This window comes from Lactuca saligna, chromosome 8 (genome assembly GCF_052625555.1).
Source record: "Lactuca saligna cultivar CGN05327 chromosome 8, ASM5262555v1, whole genome shotgun sequence".
Classification (NCBI taxonomy): Eukaryota; Viridiplantae; Streptophyta; class Magnoliopsida; order Asterales; family Asteraceae; genus Lactuca; species Lactuca saligna.
Genome location: NC_136424.1, coordinates 244,412,633 through 244,436,229, shown reverse-complemented (window position 1 = coordinate 244,436,229; position 23,597 = coordinate 244,412,633). Strand labels below are relative to the sequence as shown.

The 23,597-nt window shown below is 34.5% G+C and overlaps 1 protein-coding gene across 1 annotated transcript; it reads right to left on the bottom strand.

Moving 5' to 3' along the window:
• Positions 1 to 15,436: 15,436 nt before the first annotated feature.
• Positions 15,437 to 22,546, bottom strand: LOC145010566 (uncharacterized). Its single transcript, XM_078969092.1, has 2 exons — positions 22,238 to 22,546; positions 15,437 to 16,309 (listed from the first exon to the last, which is right to left on the bottom strand). Exons 1-2 carry the CDS (start codon positions 22,544 to 22,546, stop codon positions 15,437 to 15,439), a joined length of 1,182 nt encoding a protein of 393 aa, XP_078825218.1.
• Positions 22,547 to 23,597: the final 1,051 nt, after the last annotated feature.

Below are 23,597 nucleotides of genomic sequence, written 5' to 3'. Positions count from 1 at the left end.
TTTCTACAGAATATTCTGTTACAAATTTAACTATAGAATACCTACAGAACACGTTAACTACGGAGTACTTACAGATTACCTACGAGTTATTTAGCTACGTAACTCCTACAAAATACATACGGATTATTTTCCTACGGAATACCTACAAAATGATTTTCCTACAGAATACATACCAACTACTTTACCTACGGATTACCTACAACTGATTTTCCTACAAAATACTTACCAACTGATTTTCCTACAGAATACCTACCAACTACTTTACCTACAGATTACATACCAACATTTTTTCCTACGGAATACCTACAGATTTTATTGGATTTTATTTCCTACCGAATACTTACTGAGTATTTATTTCCTATAGACTTTCTATGAATTTTTTACCAGTTTTTATTGCTATATTAAATTTATAATTCCTACAAAATATTTATTTCCTACAATTCAGTCAAAAATCTATTGCTATGTTAAATTTATAATTTAAAAAATATCCAAATTTTCTACTAAAAAAACCAAATAAATAATTAAAATAATAGTCAAATACCATTACATTCATTACCATTAAATTAGTCACTAACATGCCATTCATACTTTCAAATACTCAAAATACCATTACAATACCATTACAAAAACTAAGAACTGGTCAATAACATAACATTAATTTAGTGTTCTAAAACAAAAACTAAGAACTACTTGGTGGATTACCGGACGGAATAATTTGTTTCATAAAGGACGCCAATTGTCGTTGCACTTACAATTCCATTTCATTTCACATTTTTTGCATTTGCAAATTCATTTCACTTTGCTTTTCTTTCATGGCTTGTTCCATGTTTGACATTTTTTGTCGCAACTCATTTACCTAAATATAGCAAGACAAACACATGCAGTTAGTAAATGTAATTCAACTTTAAACCATGATAACAATGTACTTTACTTTTAATTCAATATATAACACACTATTGCTAATAAAAATGTACATTGTTTTTAACATCCATAATAATAACTTTTAATATGCATAATAATAACATACTATATTTTCATCCATTATACCATTGCACTCTACATTTCCAATCCATAATATCAATATAGTTTAATTATTATCAATAACAACAATTTACTTTAGCAAATATCAATAATAGCAACATACTATAATTTTCACCCATTATAGCATTATGTTTTACCTAATTTAATAATAGCAACATAGTATCATTTTCAACCATAATAACAATGCACTTTACCTAATATTAATAATGACAACATATTTCAATATTCACCCATAACAACAATGTACATTACCAAAATGAACATATATTTTGCAGCCATATTAAGTACCTCTTTACTTGATTTTTTTTTTCTATAATATATTATGTAAATAATAGTACCTCCTGTTGTGACTTTGCAAAGTTAGCAGAAGCTGAAGTTGACTTATAAGAATATGCACCCGTCATCAGAAAGTGAAGATCCGAGTATCTTGCCCCATAGATAGGACCTTTTTGTTACCCGCCTTTCCTAAGCAATTGTGTTTGGGTCCACAATTCAGGATCATTCACATTATGTTGAGTCGGATCATCACCATATTTTTGAGATAGGGCTGTGTTATATGATTCCTACAATATACCAAAAGAAAGTTTTTGTTATTGTACTAAAAAGTAAAAACTAATATTAGTAAATATATAGAAAGATAAAGACAACTTACGATCGCCACCCTAGATGTCTCATTCACAAAATCCATTGGCGCCTCTTTATCTCCCCCAAAATATATATTTTCTTTGATTCGGCGGTAAGATGTGTCTTATAATAAAGATCAATGAATGAGGGGTCTTCACCCCTTAGCTGTTTCTATATAAACAACATAACATAATTGATATAATTAGTGTTGAAAGAAAAATGTATCACTAAAATCTATAATTAGGATTAATTACCAATTTAAGACGGTGCTCCTCAAATCCAATGCTACCACCCGTATGTGTGGCTCCCCCCCCCCCCCCCCAGAATCAGTGTTACGTTTTTTTTCCACTTTTGGACAACTTTTTCCACTCATCCGTGTCCCATTTCTGAAATATATATATATATATATATATATATATATATATATATATATATAATTAGAATACAAAATAAAAAACAACAAAATAAGCAATAATGTATTAGATTCCTTGCCCTGCACAAACGTCGCCAACATCTATATGTATTTCAACAGTATTGTAATTTGCAAGAATCTCAAAGTTATTATTAATTTCTGTGATAACGTGGCCAGCTTTTCTTGCAGAATTTACCGATGCTTCCGTAGCATCCCTCATTCTACCCCTGTAGCGATCTTTCGGTGTATTCTCAAAACCTTCACGAATTATCCCTTCCTCATTTGGATCCCACTGGTATTGAGTCTGTTAAAAATAAAAAGTAAAATTTAAATTGCAAAATAACAGTGAATGAGAAATAGATATTAAAAATAAATAATTAATATATTACCCTGAAACGCTCAAACATTTAAGTGACAACTTCCTTCGGAATTTTTCTTTAAGTAATCCAAGGATCATTTATAGACTGCCAAAATATCCTTAAGATCATCCGATCAATACTTTGTCTCCCAAACCTACAATATTGAAATAACCATATAAGGATAATTATAACATCAAAAATAGTAAATTTATAATAATTAAAAAAAGACTTAGTTGTACCCCTTTCGTGTGATAAATGGCCTATAAGATCCATTAAAACTGCATCATTTGATCCACCATGTGTACCCGAATAATGGGGCGTCTGAACCATTGGTGATTCAGGCTCATGCACAGACTCATGCCCATGCTCAGGCTCATTTTCATGCTCAGGCCGATTATAGAAAAAATAACTAGCAGGGACTTCGTTGTTGCCTGTCATCTCATAACCATATGCAATACCATTCCCAACATTCTATACCACCCCTATATCTACTACAGCATCAGTCAAGCCCATGTGGGTATTTATGTCACCCATGCTACTACTCCCTGAGAATCCTGACCTTTCCGTCCTAACTGAAGTGCGTGAAAGGCCACCCGACAAAGGAGTGCATGGAAGGCCATTAGGGTCGGGCGATGACCTGGCTCCCGATACAAAACCACCACGTGGAAGGCCACTAGCATCAAGTAAAGGTGATGACCCAAATCCTAGTACAGAAGCACCTGTAAGAGGGATGCATGGAAGGCCACTAGGATCAGGCAAAGGTGATGACCTGGCTCCTAGTACAGAACCACCTGTAAGAGGGATGCGTTGAAGGCCACTAGGATCAGGAAAAGGTGATGACCTGGCTCCTGGTACAAAACCACCTGTGAGATGGATGTGTGGAAAGCTACTAGGATCAGAAAAAGGTGATGACCTGGCTCCTGGTACAAAACCACCTATAAGAGGGATGTATGGAAGGCCACTAGGATCAGGCAAAGGTGATGAACTGGCTCCTGGTACAGAACCACCTGTAAGAAGGATACATTGAAGGCCACTAGGGTCAGACAAAGACGATGCCCTACCATCCCGACGAAGGACGAACCGGAAAAAGGTTATGTGCTAGGCCTTTATCCGACATGTTGCTTTTATAGAACAAAAATAGTCAAATATGTTAGATGATAATGAAAAATAACAAATAGACTAGCATCTACATACCATATAATAACTTAAAAGTAAAACAGGATACCAAATATATTAAAGTGTATATACCATATAACATAAAACAAACTTCCTAACATTCTTCCTCATCTGGATCATAATAGTCAAAATAAACTGGTTCGTCTCTATCATCTTCATATGTATCATCTTCATGGTTTTCCGCTTCAAACCCCTCATTCTCATTGGAAGATATTTGCTCAAAGTTAGTTCTATTTGAGGCTAGGCTCAAACGTTCACTAACGTTTACTTCATTCGGTAACTCAAACCGCTCATCAAGATGAAAGATTCCATTGCTTCAGTGCTTCCATCAAGCGTAACTTCCGTTTCAGCTTCGGTGACTTCATATACCCCTCTTGGTTTTGTCTTGACAACCGCCCAAATATCTTTTAATTCATTTATCACCGCAGGATATGGTGTATAAAATACTTGTTTCGCTTGTGATGCCAAACAAAAAGGGTCATTAGTTTGAATATCAGACGTAGGTTTAACATCAACCAATTTATTCTTGATAACTACTACACCGCGGATATTATCAAACCAAGTGCATTTGAATAGCACAACAGCCGAGCACCCAATGCCATAATAGTCAATATCTGGAATCTCATCCAATAAGCCGTAGTAGTCTGACTCTTCGCCATTATACATCTCCCCCCTCACGCATAGTCCATAGTTATTCATTGCACGTCCTTTACCATATTCTTGTGTGTGGAACTTATAACCATTTACAAAGTACCCGTTGTAAGACCGAGCATCGTTCGAGGGTCCATTTTCTAAAGGTTCTAAATGTTTAGCACTTCCATCGGTTGAGTCCCTCGTTAACTACATTAAAGAGCATATATGCAAAATATTTATTGAAAAAAACACAAAAATTAACAAGTATGATTAAATTGGTTTTACTTACTTTGTATTTAAACCATTCTACAAAGTCTTTATCTCTAAGTACTGAAATTGGTTCATTTTGATATGATGCTTGGGCTGCTCAATCAAATTTTGGGATGAATGGGGCAACTTCTGCACAGTTTAGTAGGATGTAAGTGTGTGCTTTGTGAATTTCTTCATGTTTCAAGAGTCTTTTCTTTCCACCCTTTTCATGTAATATTCTTGATGGAAAGGAAAATATGCGTAATACATCTCCATTTGAAGAGTTGTCATGTTGTGATGCGAAATTTCGTGGCTCTTGATTATGGTGTGTCTCAACCGTGGGGGCAAAATATAAAGAACAATATGTAGCGATTTCATTCACTAGATGTTCATTGACGATTGAACCTTCAACCCTTGCTTTGTTCCAAATTCTTCTTTTTATTATGCCCAACTTTCTATACTTAGAATTTATCAAGAACGTGTTATGAATACTAAAACGAATATGTAAAAATTTAATACTTAATATTACAAACAAAATGATTACCTCTCATATTGATACATCAATCTATATTGCACCGGACAACCAAGAATTGCTTCATCAGCTAAATGTATGATTAGGTGTTCCATGGAATCAAAGAAACTAGGAGGGAATATTTTCTCCAAATTGTAGATGGTTTGAGCAATATTGTGTTTCATTTTGTACATGTCCTCCATATGCAATGCTTTCGAGCATAATACTCGAAAAAACATGCATAACTCTGTTATGGCCTCATATACCATATTTGGAAGTGGAAGCAACCATTGCATAAAGATGTGATAGTCGTGGCTCTTGAAACCGTAAAAACCGTCATTTTGACATTCACACAATTCCTTATATTCGATGCATATCCGTCTGGAAATTTCAGCTTTTTCAGCCAAGCACAAACTTTTTTAATATTGACCGTCTCTAAAGTGTAGTCTCCTTTCTTGATCCAAGCCTTCCCTTTATTGTCCCGGACGGGGTTTAGAAGAGGCCGGTCACATAGCATCTCAAGATCTTGTCTTGTGCTAAATTTATCTTTATATTTGGGGGTGTCCACACTTGTATGAAACATATTTTCAAACACATTCTTCTCGATATGCATCAGATCAAGGTTATGTCGGATCAATAAATGACGCCAATAGGGAAGCTCCCAAAAAATGCTCCTCTTTACCCAATTATGTGTCACTCCAAAACCATCCGGGTTTATATAATTTGGACCATATGGAGTCCCTTCATAAACAGTGTTAAAATGTTTGACTGTCTGCCAAATTTCATCTCCGGTTAGGTACGGAATATCTACTTCGCTCTTCGATGTCTTGTTTTTCTTAAAATTAATCTTATATTTTTTTTTAATATGGTAGTCAAACCAACAATGTTTATTTCCCTTTTGAAGCCAGAATGATTATGACTGATCCAAACAATATGGACAAGCTAACTTACCATGTGTGCTCCATCCGGACAACATTGCATAAGCAGGGAAATCACTAACTAACCACGTCAATACAGCTCTCATCTGGAAATTTTCCTTTCGATGAGCATCATAAGTTTCAATGCCATCTATAAACAACATCTTTAACTCATGCACTAAAGGTTGTAGGAAAACATCCAAATTTTGTCCAAGATTCGTCGGCCCAAGAATGATCAAAGGAAGCAATATGTATTGATGTTTTAAGGCCAACCAAGGAGGTAGATTGTATACTGTGATAAACATTGGCCAACATGAATACGGACTCCCATTTGAATTATTTGGACTAAACCCATCGGTACACAACCCAAGTCGGATATTCCATGTATCTACTTTCATTACATATTGTACAACGATCCAGATTAGCATGATATCCATAGAATAACATGCAATGGTTTATACACACATGAATTCATTGTGAAGGAAATTGTCATGGCTTCAACATTTTCTTGGTCTCGTAAAAGTTGTTAGGAAGCTTCTTACCTATAGGTGACTGCCATTGATTATAGGAATTAATCTATCAATTGAAGAGTCTGATACATTGCACTCCGATTTCTAGTTCAACAATCTGGTGGTGGTGGAGAGTGTGGAAGCATTTTTGGACCCGTCCCATTAAGGCTCGCTAACTTGGTTCAACATTTTATAGAAAGTTTGGGTTGATTGATTTGGGTTTTGTTTTGCTTGTTGACAATAAGGAGCATGTTGATAGTAAGGAGCCTCAACTTGATGCATGCTTTCGATAATCATCTGCTCGTATCTATGACGATAATCACCCACACCTTCATCATTGTCTTGAGCTGTTTCAGAGATTGAACATGGACCAATTTCTCGTATTTGATATAATTCCCCATGTGCATACCAAAACATATAATCTTCCATGAACCCATTCTGGCATAGATGCAATTCAACTAAATTTCTTGTCTTGTAATAATTATTTTTGCATTTCTTACACGGGTATCTAATTTCAAAAACCTCCACCCCTTCCACAATACTATGTTGGATGTTTGTTGCGTTGGTGTAAGCAAAGTCCAAGAAATAATTGACATAATGTCGAAATTCGGTATTGAAAGCCTCATTCCTAGTGAGTCTCTTTCTGTATATATCTATTCTCTATTTGATGTCATTTCGATCTATAAACAACGTTTAACGTATCATTCTACTTAATTAATCCCAAACAAATGAACATACCAATGTACTTTACACTAAACAAATAAACATATATGTGGTATAGCCTATTTAAGGTTGGAACTACAATTGTTATATGAAAATTTTAAATTTAACTTATTGATAGATATTTATGAAAACATATAACAAATTACAAATAATAAATTTAGAATAAAATGTGTTTTATAATTAAAAAATAGAAGATCTTATAAGAAAAAAAATATGTTTTACAATTAATAAATAAAAATGTTATAAAAAAATTACCATGCTGATATAAATTCATAATTAATAAGTGGTAAAGGAAAATACATATAATGATATTTTAATATATGGTTAATCAAATATGACAAATCAATTTATGTTATAGAATATTTTGTAAGTTAAAAAAATTCTTTTGTATCTGTTTGGAAAATATACGATCTACTGTGTTAAATAAAAGTGTTGTGTCAAATAAAAAAAAATACAAGAAAAAAAAACTATCTGTGTCAAATAAAACAATAAAACTGTGAAATGTGAATTAGGAAAAAAAATAATCACTCAAATAATGTAATTATCTAAAAGTAGAAAACAAAAATATTATGTTGACTAATATGTTGTTTTTTCAAAATAGGGTTAATTTCATTTATATCCTTATAAACTTTTAATATCACGTCAATATCCTTACAAATATTAAAATTAGGTATACATCCATGTAAAACTATAAAATTTACGTCTATATCCAAACTCAAATTTTAATTAAGATTAAATCGATTTAATATTAATAATTTATCTAATTATCAAACTATCACGTAATATTACTAAACTACCCTTTTTATGCCTCACGAAATCTCTTTGTATATATTTCTGAAACTCCATCAACACATTTCTGAAACTCCATCAATGTTTGCTTTTTTTCGCTTTATCCTTATAAAAACACAAGAGATTTGTTTATGTATGTCATTTGATGATCCTTATCTAACATCAAAAACCCAAAAATGCATAAAAGCCCATTTGACACACAAATATCAAATCCAATTAACTTTTTTTTCTTATAGTTTTTTCTTAGTAAATTAAATATCAATTCCCGTTTATTAAAAAGAAAGCAAAATATAATTTATATAAATTTTATGTAATTTTCGGAATTGAAGAAATTAAAAAAGAAATAGAATTTGGTATTTAGATAATAAGTTAACGTAAGTAGGAGTAGATATTTAATTTATTAATTAAGAGAAAACTAAATAAGAAGAAAGTTAAATTAGATTTATGGTGCGTTTGTGAATGGCAAAACACAAACATACACATCTTTGTATGTGTATGGATGATGAATCTAAAAGAAAAAGAAGAACCTCAATGGAGTTTAAGAATAATATATACAAAGGGACAAAGAAAGGGTATTTTAGTAATATCATATGAACGTTTGATTTTTAAATAATGTTTTTAATATTAAATTGATTTTATTATAACTAGAAAGGTTACCCCCGCTACGCGGGGGCTAAAAGTTTTCAATGTTGTTTCCGAATCGATAAATATGACAAACGTAGAAAGTGCAACAATGAAAAGTCCGGGCTTTGCCTCGGACCGTTTTTTTTCATGTTTTATAAAAAAATGTAAAAGTTTTGACTGCAAAGATCAGAAGTGTCAAAACGGATAAAGAATTAAACAGGTAGGAATTAGCAAATTTTTAGAAAAGGGATCAAAGTTATCAAACCGTTAAAGTCTTGTGGCCAAACTTTAAATATTAAAAGATTCCTAAAAAATGTAAAAATATTGATTGCAATGACCAAAAGTATCAAAATAAGTAAAAAAATAAAAAGCAAAATGCAGAGATCAATTTTGCCAAAAAAAATGATAAGTTTACTATTCCTTTTGTTGAGAACTTTAATATGTATACTAGTAGGATGCCCATGCTCCGCATGGGACGAAAGGATATTAGATGCATATTTTGACTAATTGTTAGATGGGTAATAAGTTGGAATTTATTACATTTTTAGGACATAATAAATGGGATGGTTGGATGTGCAAATATCTTATTTAGTTTTTATTACTTTACAAAAAATGTCAGGACGTTTAGTTAGTGTTGAGTCATCATAAGAAAAGATAACCCATTTGAATAATTATACCCAAACGACATTATTGTTTTAGAAAATGACAAACCTTAACAGCAAAAAAATAAATAAATAAAATAATAAAATAAAAAAGAAATGCATAGTAAAATGTAAAATAAACCGAATAACAAATAAGAAAAGACAACCATTTAGAAGAATTAAACGAACCATAGACTTCAGATCCAAATTTCCACTAAACCCCTTTAAAATCATAACTTCATCTGCAAATATTTCGTCAACCTCTGCTAGCTCTTGTGAAAGTTGATCATTGTCATATGTCATCATGTTAAAACTACGTATTTTAAAAACCTGTGAAATCTTGACATTTGAGTTGGGATTCTCATCCATACATATCTTTGTAATACCTCCTTAATCACCTCTAACAAAACTTTTCTAAACCAAGCAAGAATAGATCGTGTGCTTGATTAAGAAAAACAGAGAAATGTATATGAGAAAGATTATCACCAACTGATTACTAAATCGCACAACAGTACAAACATGCTCATACCTTTCAATGCCTAAATAACTTGTTCCTAGAAATAACTTCTCATCAAAACTTATCACATCTGTCAATGATCATATTAGATATACTTACATCTAGATAATTTAGAGCTATAATATATAAATAAAAGAAATGAGTTTGAATAAGCATAAACAAAAAATACATAAATGGTAGATTATATTAGCCATTTTTGGAGAAAAAAGTAACAAATGCCCCCAATTCAAAAAGATGAAAATGGGATTGGATCACATACCTGTTTCCCCATTTTTAAGAGTTGTTCCCATGAATTACTTCCTTAGCATCTTTGCAATCAGGTATATGCATTACAACAAACCAAGTTTTTTAAAGTATTTCTTCCTGGTATTAGTCCTTTCAGTAAGTAATATTAGGATATAAAGCAACCAAAGTTACCTGTCTCGAACCAAATAACATGGGGAAGTAATTCATTCATCATCAATTGAATATTCTTTGTCACATAGGTCACCTTGAATTTTCCTGAAGTTAATGGGAACCAAACAATATTTTAGTTTATTGATTTCATAAAAGAGGTTAAAAAGATAACATTAAACACTAAGTAAGCACAAAATTAAGATTCATGTAAGATATGAATAATGGATTTGAATAAAAATTCAAAAACTTGGTTCAGTAATTTTATCGAACAGTTGGCATGCATCATCAAATTTACTTTCAAACCTCAAAACCAACTGGGTGCGTATAGTTGAATTGTATTCTTGAGGTATGATGGAGGTGACTCGGGTACATTGAACAGACGCCCATATTCCTTGCACAATAATAATTGAGTGTTCAAATTATTACTACTTTGTACATATCGAAAATTGTTGTATGTTGCGCTTAATCAATAAGAAAATATGTTTCAGACATCACTTTAGAATGTCTGGTAGAGAAATTTAAATCAATTTATAAAGAGTTAAACAAATGTACCTTCAAGCATCACCTTATCTGAAGTAACTCGACAAACATGAATGGGTATTGATGTAGCAGTCGATGGCAGAATAAAAAAAGATTAATCAATTTCAAATTTCATTCCTTGTTAATATCTTGGTCAACATAAATGGAAGCCAATCGATTTTAAGAATAGGAAGAGAGAAGCAGTTGGCAAGGCAAACAGAATGATTGACTTTCTTTCTTCTCTTCCTAATACATGTATAGTTTATGTCGTCTCCTCCTTTCTGAGGACTACATAGCAACACGCAACAAAGGAAAAGATAAACATGGGTGGGGAATGCACCTATTGTCGGTGGAAATTAGAATTGCTTTTCCTTCCAGTGGGGATTAACGCTTCCCAATGACGAAGTTGGAAAAGGAGTAGGATAGAGTGAAGGTGGTGCAGAAAATCCATGATTAACTTCATCTGCATCAACTGGAAATAAAGGCTTCGCAAATCCCCTTTTTGCACTTCAAGATCAGAGAGAGCAATGACCATTGGTTAGTATACGTACATGGAGATGTTAGATTTCGGTAGCTTTTGCTGCCCTACATCATCTTATTAGAGTGAAAGTAGATGATGGTTCAATTGATTTCGAAAAGTCGCAGTATGGAGAAGAAATCGATAGAAGAAGAGGAGGTGGAAGAACAGATGGAAGATAAATTGCCTAAGAAAGGCGGTGACGAACACGTTGCATCGAAAGGGAGTGTCTTACAAAGTCGGTGCAATCGATGGAAAGAGTAATTAACACATGTCAAATCGGTGAAGCCAATTAAGATGAACACGTATACGAAAGAATATATAAAATGGCATAAAATAACCCCTAAAAGAAAAGAAACATAGTTAAAAAACCAAAGGACCATTTCTGCCAAAAAACAATGTTCACTGTAGCTAAGATGAGAGAATATATATATATATATATATATATATATATATATATATATATATATATATATATATATATATATAATTGAAATATAAGTTTGGATATAAATGTTAATTTTATAGATTTAAAAGAATATATACGTAATTTAAACATTTACAAGGATATTAAAGTAATATTAAAAGTTTACAAGGATATATATGAAATTTAGCCTTCAAAATAATATCATATCGGAAGAAATAAAGTTCACAGGTAGTTAAACTCTCTCTTTCATATTTTTTAATCTTGAATTTAGCTTCATGTGATTATGTTGTTCTTGCTAATAAGTAATAACAATTATATTATGCTTTTTATCAGGGATATAAAAGGTGCCAACATATTAGTAGACATGCATGGGTACTTTATTGATTTTCGTCTTTATAAAAAGGTAATTTTCTAGTTCCTTTATACTTTCTTATTAGTTATTATGATTTTACTTTTTTTTCGTTAAACAAATTTGTTATTGTATGTTTGATATGTGTTTTCAGGCACATGCATCAGCTAATCCTGTTGTTTATGAAGAGTATTTAGGAAAAGGAAAAAGAGAAGGATGAGGAGGAGCATAGCACACGTATCACGGTTAGTATTTAAAGAAGGGAAAATTAGGAAATATAGAAAAATAAAACAATATAATCTTTTTTAAAATTCTATTGTTGCATATTAAGAAGAAACTCCCTAAGGTTAATGTTCATGGGGATCATTGTTGGTTCCGGAGAAGGAGATGGTGATGAAATGTGATCAAGTGATTGGGAGTTAACAAACTAAAATGGATGTAAAGGGGGAAGAAAAAAAAGGAGAAAAGTCCAGAAAGATAGTGTGGCAACCCAAAATTTATTCCATCGTTATAACCCGTTTCCGTTAACAGAATATTCTATTTTGTTAAGTTTCCGTTAACATTTGGGTTAGACAAATCAATAAATGTTGTATTTTATTTTATTAGTGTCGTAATAAAATAAATAAGAACATGTAAAATACCCTCCAAATTATTTGGAAAAAGATTTTTTTTTTTTAAATTACGACCATTTAATCGGGTAAAAATTTAAATCCCGTTTAGCGTCAGTATCGGGTAAATTTCCACCTAGCCACAAACCCAACCCCTATATAAAAGGTGAGTGGGCACTAGATGGAGCTTTTTACCACTCTAGTCACACTCTCTCTCTACTTTCTCTCTCTAGAAGTTGGGTTATTCAAGAATCGCCTCATTCAAGCTCCAAAATCGTAAGTAATACTCCCTAGCTTGTTGTTTAGCTTTGCATTCATACAAACCCGAGATTTAATCACTCAAAACCTTAAAAACTCGAGTTTACGATTTGGGAATACCTCCCAAAACCGTAAACACCTTTAAGGGGGTTTTTGAAGCCCAAAATCCCTCCAAAACTCTTCTAATACTCGTCCTTGACTTAGATACATACATGCATGAAGTTAGAAACCAAAAATCGGGCCTTTAGGAGGGTAAACATGAGTTTACGGTCCATGAATATTCATGAACCGTAAACACCAAAACCGTAACCACCATAAACGGTGTTTTAGTGCCCCTAACCCCTTCCTTAGCATGATTATTGGGCTAGAAACTTGTATGGTTGAGCTTAGGACCACAAAACACGAAGTGAAGTATGTGCTAAAGGGTTTACGGTCGTAAACCCTAGTGTTTACGACCGTAAACTCCCAAGGAGTGGTCCAAGGACCGCAAACTCCAAGGGAGTGCCCCATCTGAACACTAAACACCCCTTAAGCCTTGGATTTGACTCTAGAACCCTTTCTAGTGATACAAGAGACCTTAAGACACACGAATATACTCCTCCTATGAGTTTACAGCCGTAAACTCATGGGGGAATTGGTCCCACAACCGTAAACTCACCTAAGGTGAGCATTTGAGGAGTAAACTCCATAGTGAGGCTTTACACTAATTCCTTGCAACCCAATAGCCTTCTAGCATATAAAATTTAAGTGTTTTCATGCATTAAGGTGTAATTACTTACTTATCTAGTGATTAGATAACTAATTAGACACCATTATGTGTCACTACATGTTTCATAGGATCCGTGTGAGTGTTCATATTCTCATTAGGCGTCTAGCATTCTACCCGACAACTTCACCCACTAAACTCGCTATAGGTGAGTTCATACCACTTAATGAATCTTTTCAAATGTTTTTCATGTTTTAGGGGGGGGGGGGATACAAGTTAAATGCACATGTATTAGTATCAAATCATATGTGATTTATAACCTGCAACTAAAAAGGATTTTCTATACTTTTAGCTACTTACCAATAAAATTATTGTAAATAATTATCAAACGCATTTTCAAGGTTAGATTGTTGTTAAAATATTTTCAAACTGTGTTTAAACTACTTTTCTTTTAAACTATATCTACGCTAATATATTTATATAAGTAAGACTTGAAGGACTTAGGACCGATAGCTCACTTTATTTCCTATTCTTGTTTGATTGTGGTCTTAGGGTATATTGTTATCCGTCCGACTGTCATTGATTTCTTATCCTAGTTAAATAGGATAACTAGACGGGACTAACCATTCTGGAACCCACCTAATAGCAACAGAGGTAATGAACATCTACGGATGCCTACGGTTACTACTTATATTAGGGGTACCTTTATGGGACTAACCATTCCTTTAACCTACTGTTCGCTACAGAGGTAAATGAACATCTACGGATGCCTACGGTTAATACTTATATTAGGAGTACCTTTACGGGACTAACCATTCCTTAAACCTGCTGCCAGCTACAGAGGAGAATGAACAATCTACGGATGTTCAAGGTTATACATTTCGGCAGTCGTGATGTCGAGTTGATCCTAATACAAAAGGATAACACTTACATGGCTATATTTTTCCTATTACTTTTATTTTGTGATCCATTCACATAAACGACAGGGTAGACGTTATATTGTTAATAGTAGTTATAGAGGAGAAAACTATCTTTGTTATAGCAAAACATTTGAGTCTTGGTAGAAGACTACTTTCCATACATTTTGAGTCTTGGTAGAAGACTACTTTCAAAACATACAAGTCTTGGTAAAAGACTACTTTCCATACATTTGAATCTGTGTAGAAGACTACATTCTAAACATTTGAGTCTTGGTAGAAGACTACTTTCAAGACATAAAAGTCTTGGTAGAACACTACTTTCAAAACATTCGGGTCTTGGTAGAAGGCTACTCATTATACTAATAGAAATCATAGGGATTTGCTTGGGTATTCAAACGCTTTCAACTGCTTTCAAACAGTTCATACCTATACATTCTTTTTACAAAGGTTTACAAGTCATTGCTTTACAGTTTTACAAATCAAAGACACTCTAATACTTATGAATTCACCAGCTTTTTGGTTGATACTCGCTTTCAAAATAACTTGTATTCTCAGGTCACAAATAGACAGGTACGACGACCAGGTTTTATGAAGATGGAGAAATCAAGACTCCTATTTTATTTTGATTGTTCATTATGTTGTATTATATTATGAAAGAACACTTGTAACAAATAATATACTATTAATGCAATGGATGATGTTGTTGCTTGTTTACTACTTTGCATTGTTATGATACATTACATGACGTCCTCCGCCCCAGAACGTTTCCACCATTCTCGGTTTTGGGGTGTGACATCTTCCAACCTATTTCTCTTTTTTATGTGAATCCTTTCTAAGACACTCCAATTACGTTCACAACCGCAAGAAGATGCGGTTTGACTTAAAATTCTAATAGCAAACTTTTGCAACATAGGCGTATCCTCACCAAATAACTTCCACCACTCATCTAGAAAAGAAATGGTTACAAAAAAGTATTTCATAATAATATATTTATTAATAATATATACAAACTTAAAGGTTACCTGTATGTGTACTTGTACGAGAAGCAATGGCACCAGGTCTACCAAAAGTACCTTCACTATCACGGAACTTTCCTAGAGACATTGTAAGATCTATAATGTCGCTACCAGAAAAATTCTTCTCAACCATATGAAGAACACATTGAAATATCTCTCTTTTAGAACAAAGATTCTCACGATCATATTGGAAAACTTGATTTAACAAATACGCTGCACAATGAATACTTTTTCTTAACATCCTATCCCAACGTCTATGAATTATGTTGGTATAAGGCTTGTATAATTCTTTCTTTTTCATAAATAATTCCTTAACCCTTCTCCTTACGCGATGCATTCCCTCATAAATATAACCCAATGCGGGTTTTTCATCCGAATCACATAACCGCAAAAGCCTTAACAAAGGAGTCATCACTTTCACCGTAATCAAACAATTTTTCCAAAAGTTTTCGTTCAAGACAATTTCTTTGCATTCAACCACATTTCCCACTTTTAACATCTTCTTAAACTCTGTAGATATAACCATTGCTTGTAAATCAGCTTTATGATGATACAAACTTTCCAATGCAATAAAAGCGGTACCAAAACGGGTAGCACTTGGACGGACGATTTCAGTCCAACCAACTCTTTTTCTTAACCAATTCAAGTGCCATTTATGGTTATAGACAAAAATAGTAACCCTAGATGCAAGAGTGACCAAAATTTTCACATTATCCAATATAGAAACATCCTTTAATACAAGATTAAGACAATGTGCTGCATATGGAGACCAAGTAATAGAAGTATATCTTTCACATAGAATATTACCAGCAAGTTTGTAATTGGCAGCCTTGTTAGTAACAATTTGTACCACATTCTTTTGTCCTACCTTCTCAACAATCTCAGCAAACAAATTACACACATTCAATGCATTACTCTCTCTATATTAGATGCATCAACAGATTTAAGAAAGGATATCCCTTTAGGACAATAAACCAAGAAATTAATCAAATGGTGTTGCCTAATATCCCTCCACCCATCACTCATAATCGTGCAACCACTTTCAATCCACTGACTTTTGTATGAATCAATTAACAGTGAAACATATTTCTTTGCATCTGACAATAAGTTTACCCTCGGAGCATAATAATTAGGTGCTTTGTACCCATAACCAATACTTGTTATTTTATCTATCATATGTTGAAAATATGAAGAATTACAAGCATTCATAGTGTAATGACCCAAATTTTTCAAGTCCAAAAATTTCATTTTCAATTAAACACTTTGTAAAACATTTGTAAATAAACAACATTCGACCATATCATTTCTTAAAACATATTTCATGTCTACAAACCCAAAACATAAGTCATAATAATGTTAGAGTACAAATCCCAGAATATCTCATGATGCGGAAAACGGGAGTGTGTGTATGATGTTCCGCTACCGCGCCAGCTCCTTCCTCTTCACTGAAGAGGTACCTAAAACCAAAACTTCAAACTGTAAGCACAAAGCTTAGTGAGTTCCCCCATCGTACCACATACCATACAATCATATAGCATACATACTGCCGGGCAATTCTGGGGTGCCCGACCTGCCCGGTACGGCCATTCTAGGGTGCCGATCTACCCGTGCGGCCATTCTAGGGTGCCATCCTACCCGTGTTAAGCCATTATGGAGTGCTGACCTACCCATGTCAGACTATTATGGGGTGCTGACCTACCCGTCGATCCTAACAACCGCACTAGGGGACTTTTCCCTCCTACTACCCCTATCACATATAACATATCATGCTAGCATACAAATATACCATCACATACTATCAGACATATCTGGGGTGCCTGACCTACCCTTCGATCCTAACAACCGAACTCTACTACTATCACATATAACATATCATGCTAGCATATAACATATCATGTGGTAGCAAACCTAGATGATATCACAAAGACAATCATCTAACATACAACTCCTATTGATGGGCCGGCATTGTGGCCGTAGACCCACCGCTACTGGAAGGTAACTCACCTCGAAAAGTATCTGCTGAAAATCTACTTGCTAGAAGATTGACTGCTGCACCGACAATCCTCTGGCTATAAATCCATAAACATAGATTAGTCACTCCTAAATACCCTTAGGTCAAATGACTAACCTACCCCAGGTCTGTGACAACTGTCAAATTTCGGTCAAGTCAAAGTCAAATAAAGTCAACAAGTCAAACCGTTTGACTCAATTTGCCCTTGGGTACTAGAATTTACATTATGAAATTTCTACACAACTCTCTATTCTAATGAGAGATCATAAATCAAAAAGTGCGAACATCTAGATCTCCTTAACCTAAAACTGTGGTACGTGGCGAGCCAAACCGATAAAACAATGTTGCATACTCATCGGGAGTGTGTAAGATCCTTAAACAAGGCTTAACAGTGTTTACGGACCTTGCATTGCGAAGCCGGACACTCACAAATGCCACACTCGAAACCTCTCTCAATCGTTTTCACTCTATCTCTCTCTATTTAAAATCTCTCTAAGTATGTGAAACCTCTCCCAAAACTCTCTTTGTATGAGAAATCTCTCTAAGTATGTGAAATCTCTCCCAAATCTCTCTAAGTATGTGAAACCTCTCCCAAAACTCTCTTTGTATGAGAAATCTCTCTAAGTATGTGAAATCTCTCCCAAATCTCTCCAAGTATGTGAAATCTCTCTCAAATATCTCTCTGTATGAGAAATCTCTCTAAGAATGTCAAATCTCTCCCAAATCTCTCCAAGTATGTGAAATCTCTCTCAAATATCTCTTTGTATGAGAAATCTCTCCAAGAATGTCAAATCTCTCCCAAATCTCTCCAAGTATGTGAAATCTCTCCCAAATCCCTCTCAAAAGTTTCCCGTAACTTTTTAGAATCATTCGGGTCATTCCGACCGTTAACCGGGTGAAAAACAGCTTAAAACGGGGTAAAAACGAGAAAAATGGACCTTAGGAACCGAAACCTCTTAAGAAGAGAGAAGCCTCTTAGGACCCGAAGGTCCTCTTAGGGATCGAGAGCAAGGAGGAGCCAAACCCGAGATCAAGGAGGAACCGAACCTGAAAGATCCTTGCAGGCCCGAACCTCGCAGAAACACCCGAACCCGAAGGTACTGTTCATCTACTATTCATTCAGCTCATTTCGGTTCTGACACCTTCGCCTCTCATCTCCGGACTGAGCCTCCTCTCGCTTCCTCCCCCCCCCCCCCCTTCGTTTCCCCCTGTTTCGCTTCGTTTCCGGCTACCGTCCTCAGCATGGACCGAACCTCGGCCTAGGACCGAGAGGTCTCGCTGGGAACCCATTTTCTCCCGGTTTTCGCGTAGTTTTGCGTTTAAGGCTCGTTTTTAATTATTTTAACGCGGGATTTTCACCCAAAATCATATTTTAACATAATAAACCCTAAATATTCACAATTTAATCATATTTTCATAAAAATCTTTATTTAAATAATAAAAGCAAGTGGGTAAAGTACAAAGAGGTGGAGTGTTGACTTTGTTTTATCTTATGACACAAGCAACCACTCCCACACCCACTCTATGACCAGCCACACCTCCCCACCTTACCTAGGTCACATCAATGTCCTTTCCACTCAATTATCACTCTTTCCCACATTTTTGAGAGCTGAATATTCATCCTCTCTCCTCACTTCTCTCATTTGCTCTCATTTCACCAAGAAGATCAAACTCTTTCCTCTCTCACTTTCTCTCTCTAGAAATTCAAGATTCAAGGGCTGATATTGGGTTTTTCCACCACATTTGGTAAGCATAATCCATTCTCCTTATGATTAGTTCACATCTTATACTCAAATCATGAATATCTTACACAAACTCCATCATAATTGTGTCAAAGCTTCGAATCTTCAAGTGATTCTTCAAGTGTTCTTGGGTTGAACACTTATCTACTGAAATCACTCAAGGTGAGTTCATACCCCTACATTTTCATGTTTTCTCAAGTTTTTAGGGGGGGGGGGAATACAAGTTAAAACACCAAGAACATAACTAAAATTTTCTAACAGCCTTCATCAGAAAAGTTCAACTCCATTCACGGACTGTTTTGGGAAACTTAAACATTTTTGTTTTCAAAACTGTATAAGGTGAAAATAGTTCAAGTTCTTAGATTTAAAATGACTACTTGCACATCTCCATACGATTTTTCTACAATTTATGGTGATTTTTACAAAACTGCCTATCATTTCAAAAAACAATCCAGACCAGTCTGTGATTATGGACTTTTTCACCCAAGTTGGAGGTCATTAAAAATCATGATAAAAATTATGACTAAACTAGACACATTTTGAGAACTCTCAGAATTTACGGATCTAGTTTTCGACTTCGTATGATTTTTCTATGATTTTTCCAAAACAGTGCACAATGGCTAAAGTTAGCCAACAGCATGTAAATATCATAACACTTTGTATTATGTTGAGCAAAGTGTATAATCATAAGTTCTAATTATTGAATGTGTTTCTTTGTTAGTTTATCATCATGAACTGAAACTAAGTCATTCATAATAAATATTATTCATTCATTTTAGAACACGTATATTAAACTATAAAAAGTATAGTTTAATAAATTCATAACACTAATACATTTCCATAAAAGAGTTCTTACATATTACAAACGTTTTAGATAAACTATAATAGGTATAGTTTATGATACATCACACAACACACTCGTACAGAAAGGGTACATTCATACAGAAAAGATTTATATTCACACACATTTCACGTAAACTTGTTAACCTATATTGTGAGACATTCTCTCCCCGTACATCCGAGTGCGGGATATAATTCCTGGTAGTTATAATCAGAATCTCCTGGAGGGAGAACGTGATACTTGTATATAGATCAATATTGGGTTTGACACCCCACACCTTGCTGCTAGCTACAGTGGGACCTGCAGGTCTACGGGTGACAAATGTCATTTCAGTTTTTCGCGACGCCTGAGAAACGTCGTGGCAGGTTCACATAGTCATAGTATGATTATAGCGACTCACATAGGGATATAACAATCCATAAAGTTTACGGGATTTTATTTATAAAACCTAAATGGGTTTTATGTCGATTTAAAATCACTTTTTATCTCAATGAGTACAGATATTACTGTACACTTTTGGTTTTGGTAGTTATGACTACACATCATTTGAAACCACATTTATACCTTTAAGTATGGTCAATACTTGTTATTTCTCGGTCCTCGGATTTAGGACTACATATACATAAAGTATTAACAAACATGAGAACATACGGAAATTTCATTTCATTCAAACGCGTCCATGTCCATTTAAACACATAACATTTTCTATTAGTAAGAAAGGTTACTTATCCATTTTGGTCTTCGGTCATAAGACTACATTACACAGATTTTAAAGAAAATATCGGATTTTCTGGATACATATTCTAACGCTTTTACAAGGAAAACGGTTTACTTTTCTAACGAAATCTCTTATGAACTCACCAACCTTTGTTTTGACACTTTTCAAAACTACTTGTATTCTCAGGAATTCAGTGAAAACAGGAAATCAACAACATTTTGAGGATGGGACGATAAATCGTCAAACAGTTCATTTCGTATCATAATGTAATTGATGTGAATCATGTAAACATGTGCTTTGATGTTACGTTTTCAATTATATTTGTGATGGTTGTATTTACTTTGAGCACTATTATACTCATTGTTGTGATACTCTACATGAAGTCCTCCACCCCCGGACGTTTCCGTCATCCTTGGTTTGGGGGTGTGACAAGGTCCAAGGTCAACTCCTTGGTCAAAGTCAATTTCAATTGACTGGACTCGCCGAGTCATGGCACAGACTCGCCAAGTCCCTCTCCTACTATCCCAGCACTAACTCATCAAGTCCCTCTTCCCACTCACTGAGTCACCCTTAACTCACTACTTGGGACGGTAATACCTACTCGCGATCCGACTCACCGAGTCCGAGAACAACTCGCCGAGTTCCAGGCAATCTTTAAAGGACTTGCCGAGTTGTTCATCCAACTCGTCGAGTCTAAGACCATCTTCATAGAACTCACCGATTCCACTTTGGAACTCGCTGAGTCCCTTCAACCTTCCTCCCATACGGACCAAATCTGAGACATGCAATGGTTCAAAACCATAGATCTAAGCTCCTAGGGTATGCTTTTCACGTAAAGTTGCAAACTTTACGTGCATGCATGGCCCTATGAGCTTCAAAAGGCAATTCCAAGCTCTTTATGAGGTCATACACTCAATAGGGACCTCAATCACTTCAACCACATAGACTTTACACTCTAAGGTGTCCATAAGGTTCAGATTTGAAGTCCTTTTAGAACATAGAGCATAACTACATGGGGTTTGAGGTTTTAAGGCTTGAAAACAATCAATTAGGGACAAAAAGGGGATCTAATGAAATAGTGATCAAGGTAGGACCTTTTCTACCTGAATGGAAGCTTCTCACAATGTGGATTTCGGATCTACTTCCCCTCCTTTCACTCTTCAGCCTCCTCCTTCTTCTTCTAAGCTCTAAACTTCCTTCACCAAGCCAAAAATCACTCACAAGAACAATATGGGGGCTAGGGTTTCGCTCTACAGCTCTCTGGGAGTGTTAGGGACAAGGGAGGCCGAGTTAGAGTGTTTATATAGGGTGCAAACACCCGGGTTAGGGTTTTACTCGTCCAGTATGGACTCGCCGAGTCTGGGACCCGACTTGCCGAGTCACTCACTTAAATCCCGTGCCAAAATCGCTCCTACTCAATGAGTCAGGCCTCTAACTCGCCGAGTCCAAGGAAAAATGAGAAAATACATAAACAGGAATCGTACCAGGAATCCGATGTTACACATAGGTATACATGCATCATAGAACCACATTGCAATAGCTAAATCCACATAATGTATTCTTTTCTTAGTTTGCATGGCAGATTTAATAGTGGGTTGAGAAGGATCATTTATACCTTTTATAAAGAAAGGATGAACACTTGATGTAGCTTTCTTTTTCCCCTCTTTAACAGATCGTGCTTTGGCATTTCGAACTTGTGTTTCTTCCATATCTTCATTGTCATCTGAGATAGTAACACTTGATGTAGCTTTACGTTTTTCCCTTTGTGATGTTTCTTTCAAAATACCTTCCATTGTAAAATGAACTTCTGGAGTTACTTTAGTACAAGCTGATATGTCACCAATAACATCGGCAAGATGTTTCTTAGCTCTGTTTATGCCACCACCACGGAAATTTTTTTCACAGAAATTACATATGTAAATCTTGTTTGCTTGGTCATCCTTGGATACTTATATGTTCCCATGCTTTATCCGTCTTAGTTCTTACATTCAGTTGACCGGAGGTTTTGGATCAAGATTGAGATTGTGTTTCCATTGGTTCTTTGTCCCTAGATTCCATATTGAACTATAATACAAAACCATATAGCAATTTCAAAGTTAGAAATACATAACATAAATCTGTCATAACAGAAAAATTACAATCCAACATAAGAAAAACTAAAACATAAATTGATGGTGACCATCATCGTTATATTTGGCTAAATATATGAACTAACAAACAAAAAGTTGTTCCTATATATATATATATATATATATATATATATATATATATATATATATATATATATATATATATATATATATATATATATATATATATAACAAACATAATTTTTGGGGTGAGGTTTCGTTCATGCACATGCAAACAAACATATTTCTCAACTAATCTTAGTGCCCCAGATTAAAAACTAATATGCATTAAAATAATAAAGTCATAAGAATGAAAAACATTAAAAAGAAACTAAATTAACATATCATAATCATAACACAATACACAAAGGTTATATTAAACTCAATTGAAAAAACAGAGGGTTTCTATCGTGAACTCAAAAAGAAAAACATGTAATCAGTTCTTAGTTGCTTACTTGTGCGTTACCATTGTGGAAGAGGACAACAATATTGTACTTGGGCAACATGAATATAGAAGTCGTGATTATGGATTACGTCGATTAACGGAGACACACAACAGAATTCGACTTTGACCTACTCTTGGCTACTGCTGATAACATTCGTCCAAGTCTTCAAGACTCCTAACATGTAGTTGATTAAATTTGTTGCAGGTTATGGAGCCCATTTTCCAGAATTTAGCCCAAAAATTAGTGAAGTCCAATAGTCACCGGTTTGA

Excerpts from the sequence above, each read along its gene's own strand:
- LOC145010566 (XM_078969092.1), bottom strand. The coding sequence starts at position 22,546 with ATGGAAGGTATTTTGAAAGAAACATCACAAAGGGAAAAACGTAAAGCT. Across the intron at positions 16,310-22,237 it reads TGTGTAACATCGGATTCCTG|GTAGGACAAAAGAATGTGGT; the intron begins GTACGATTCCTG and ends ATTGTTGAGAAG.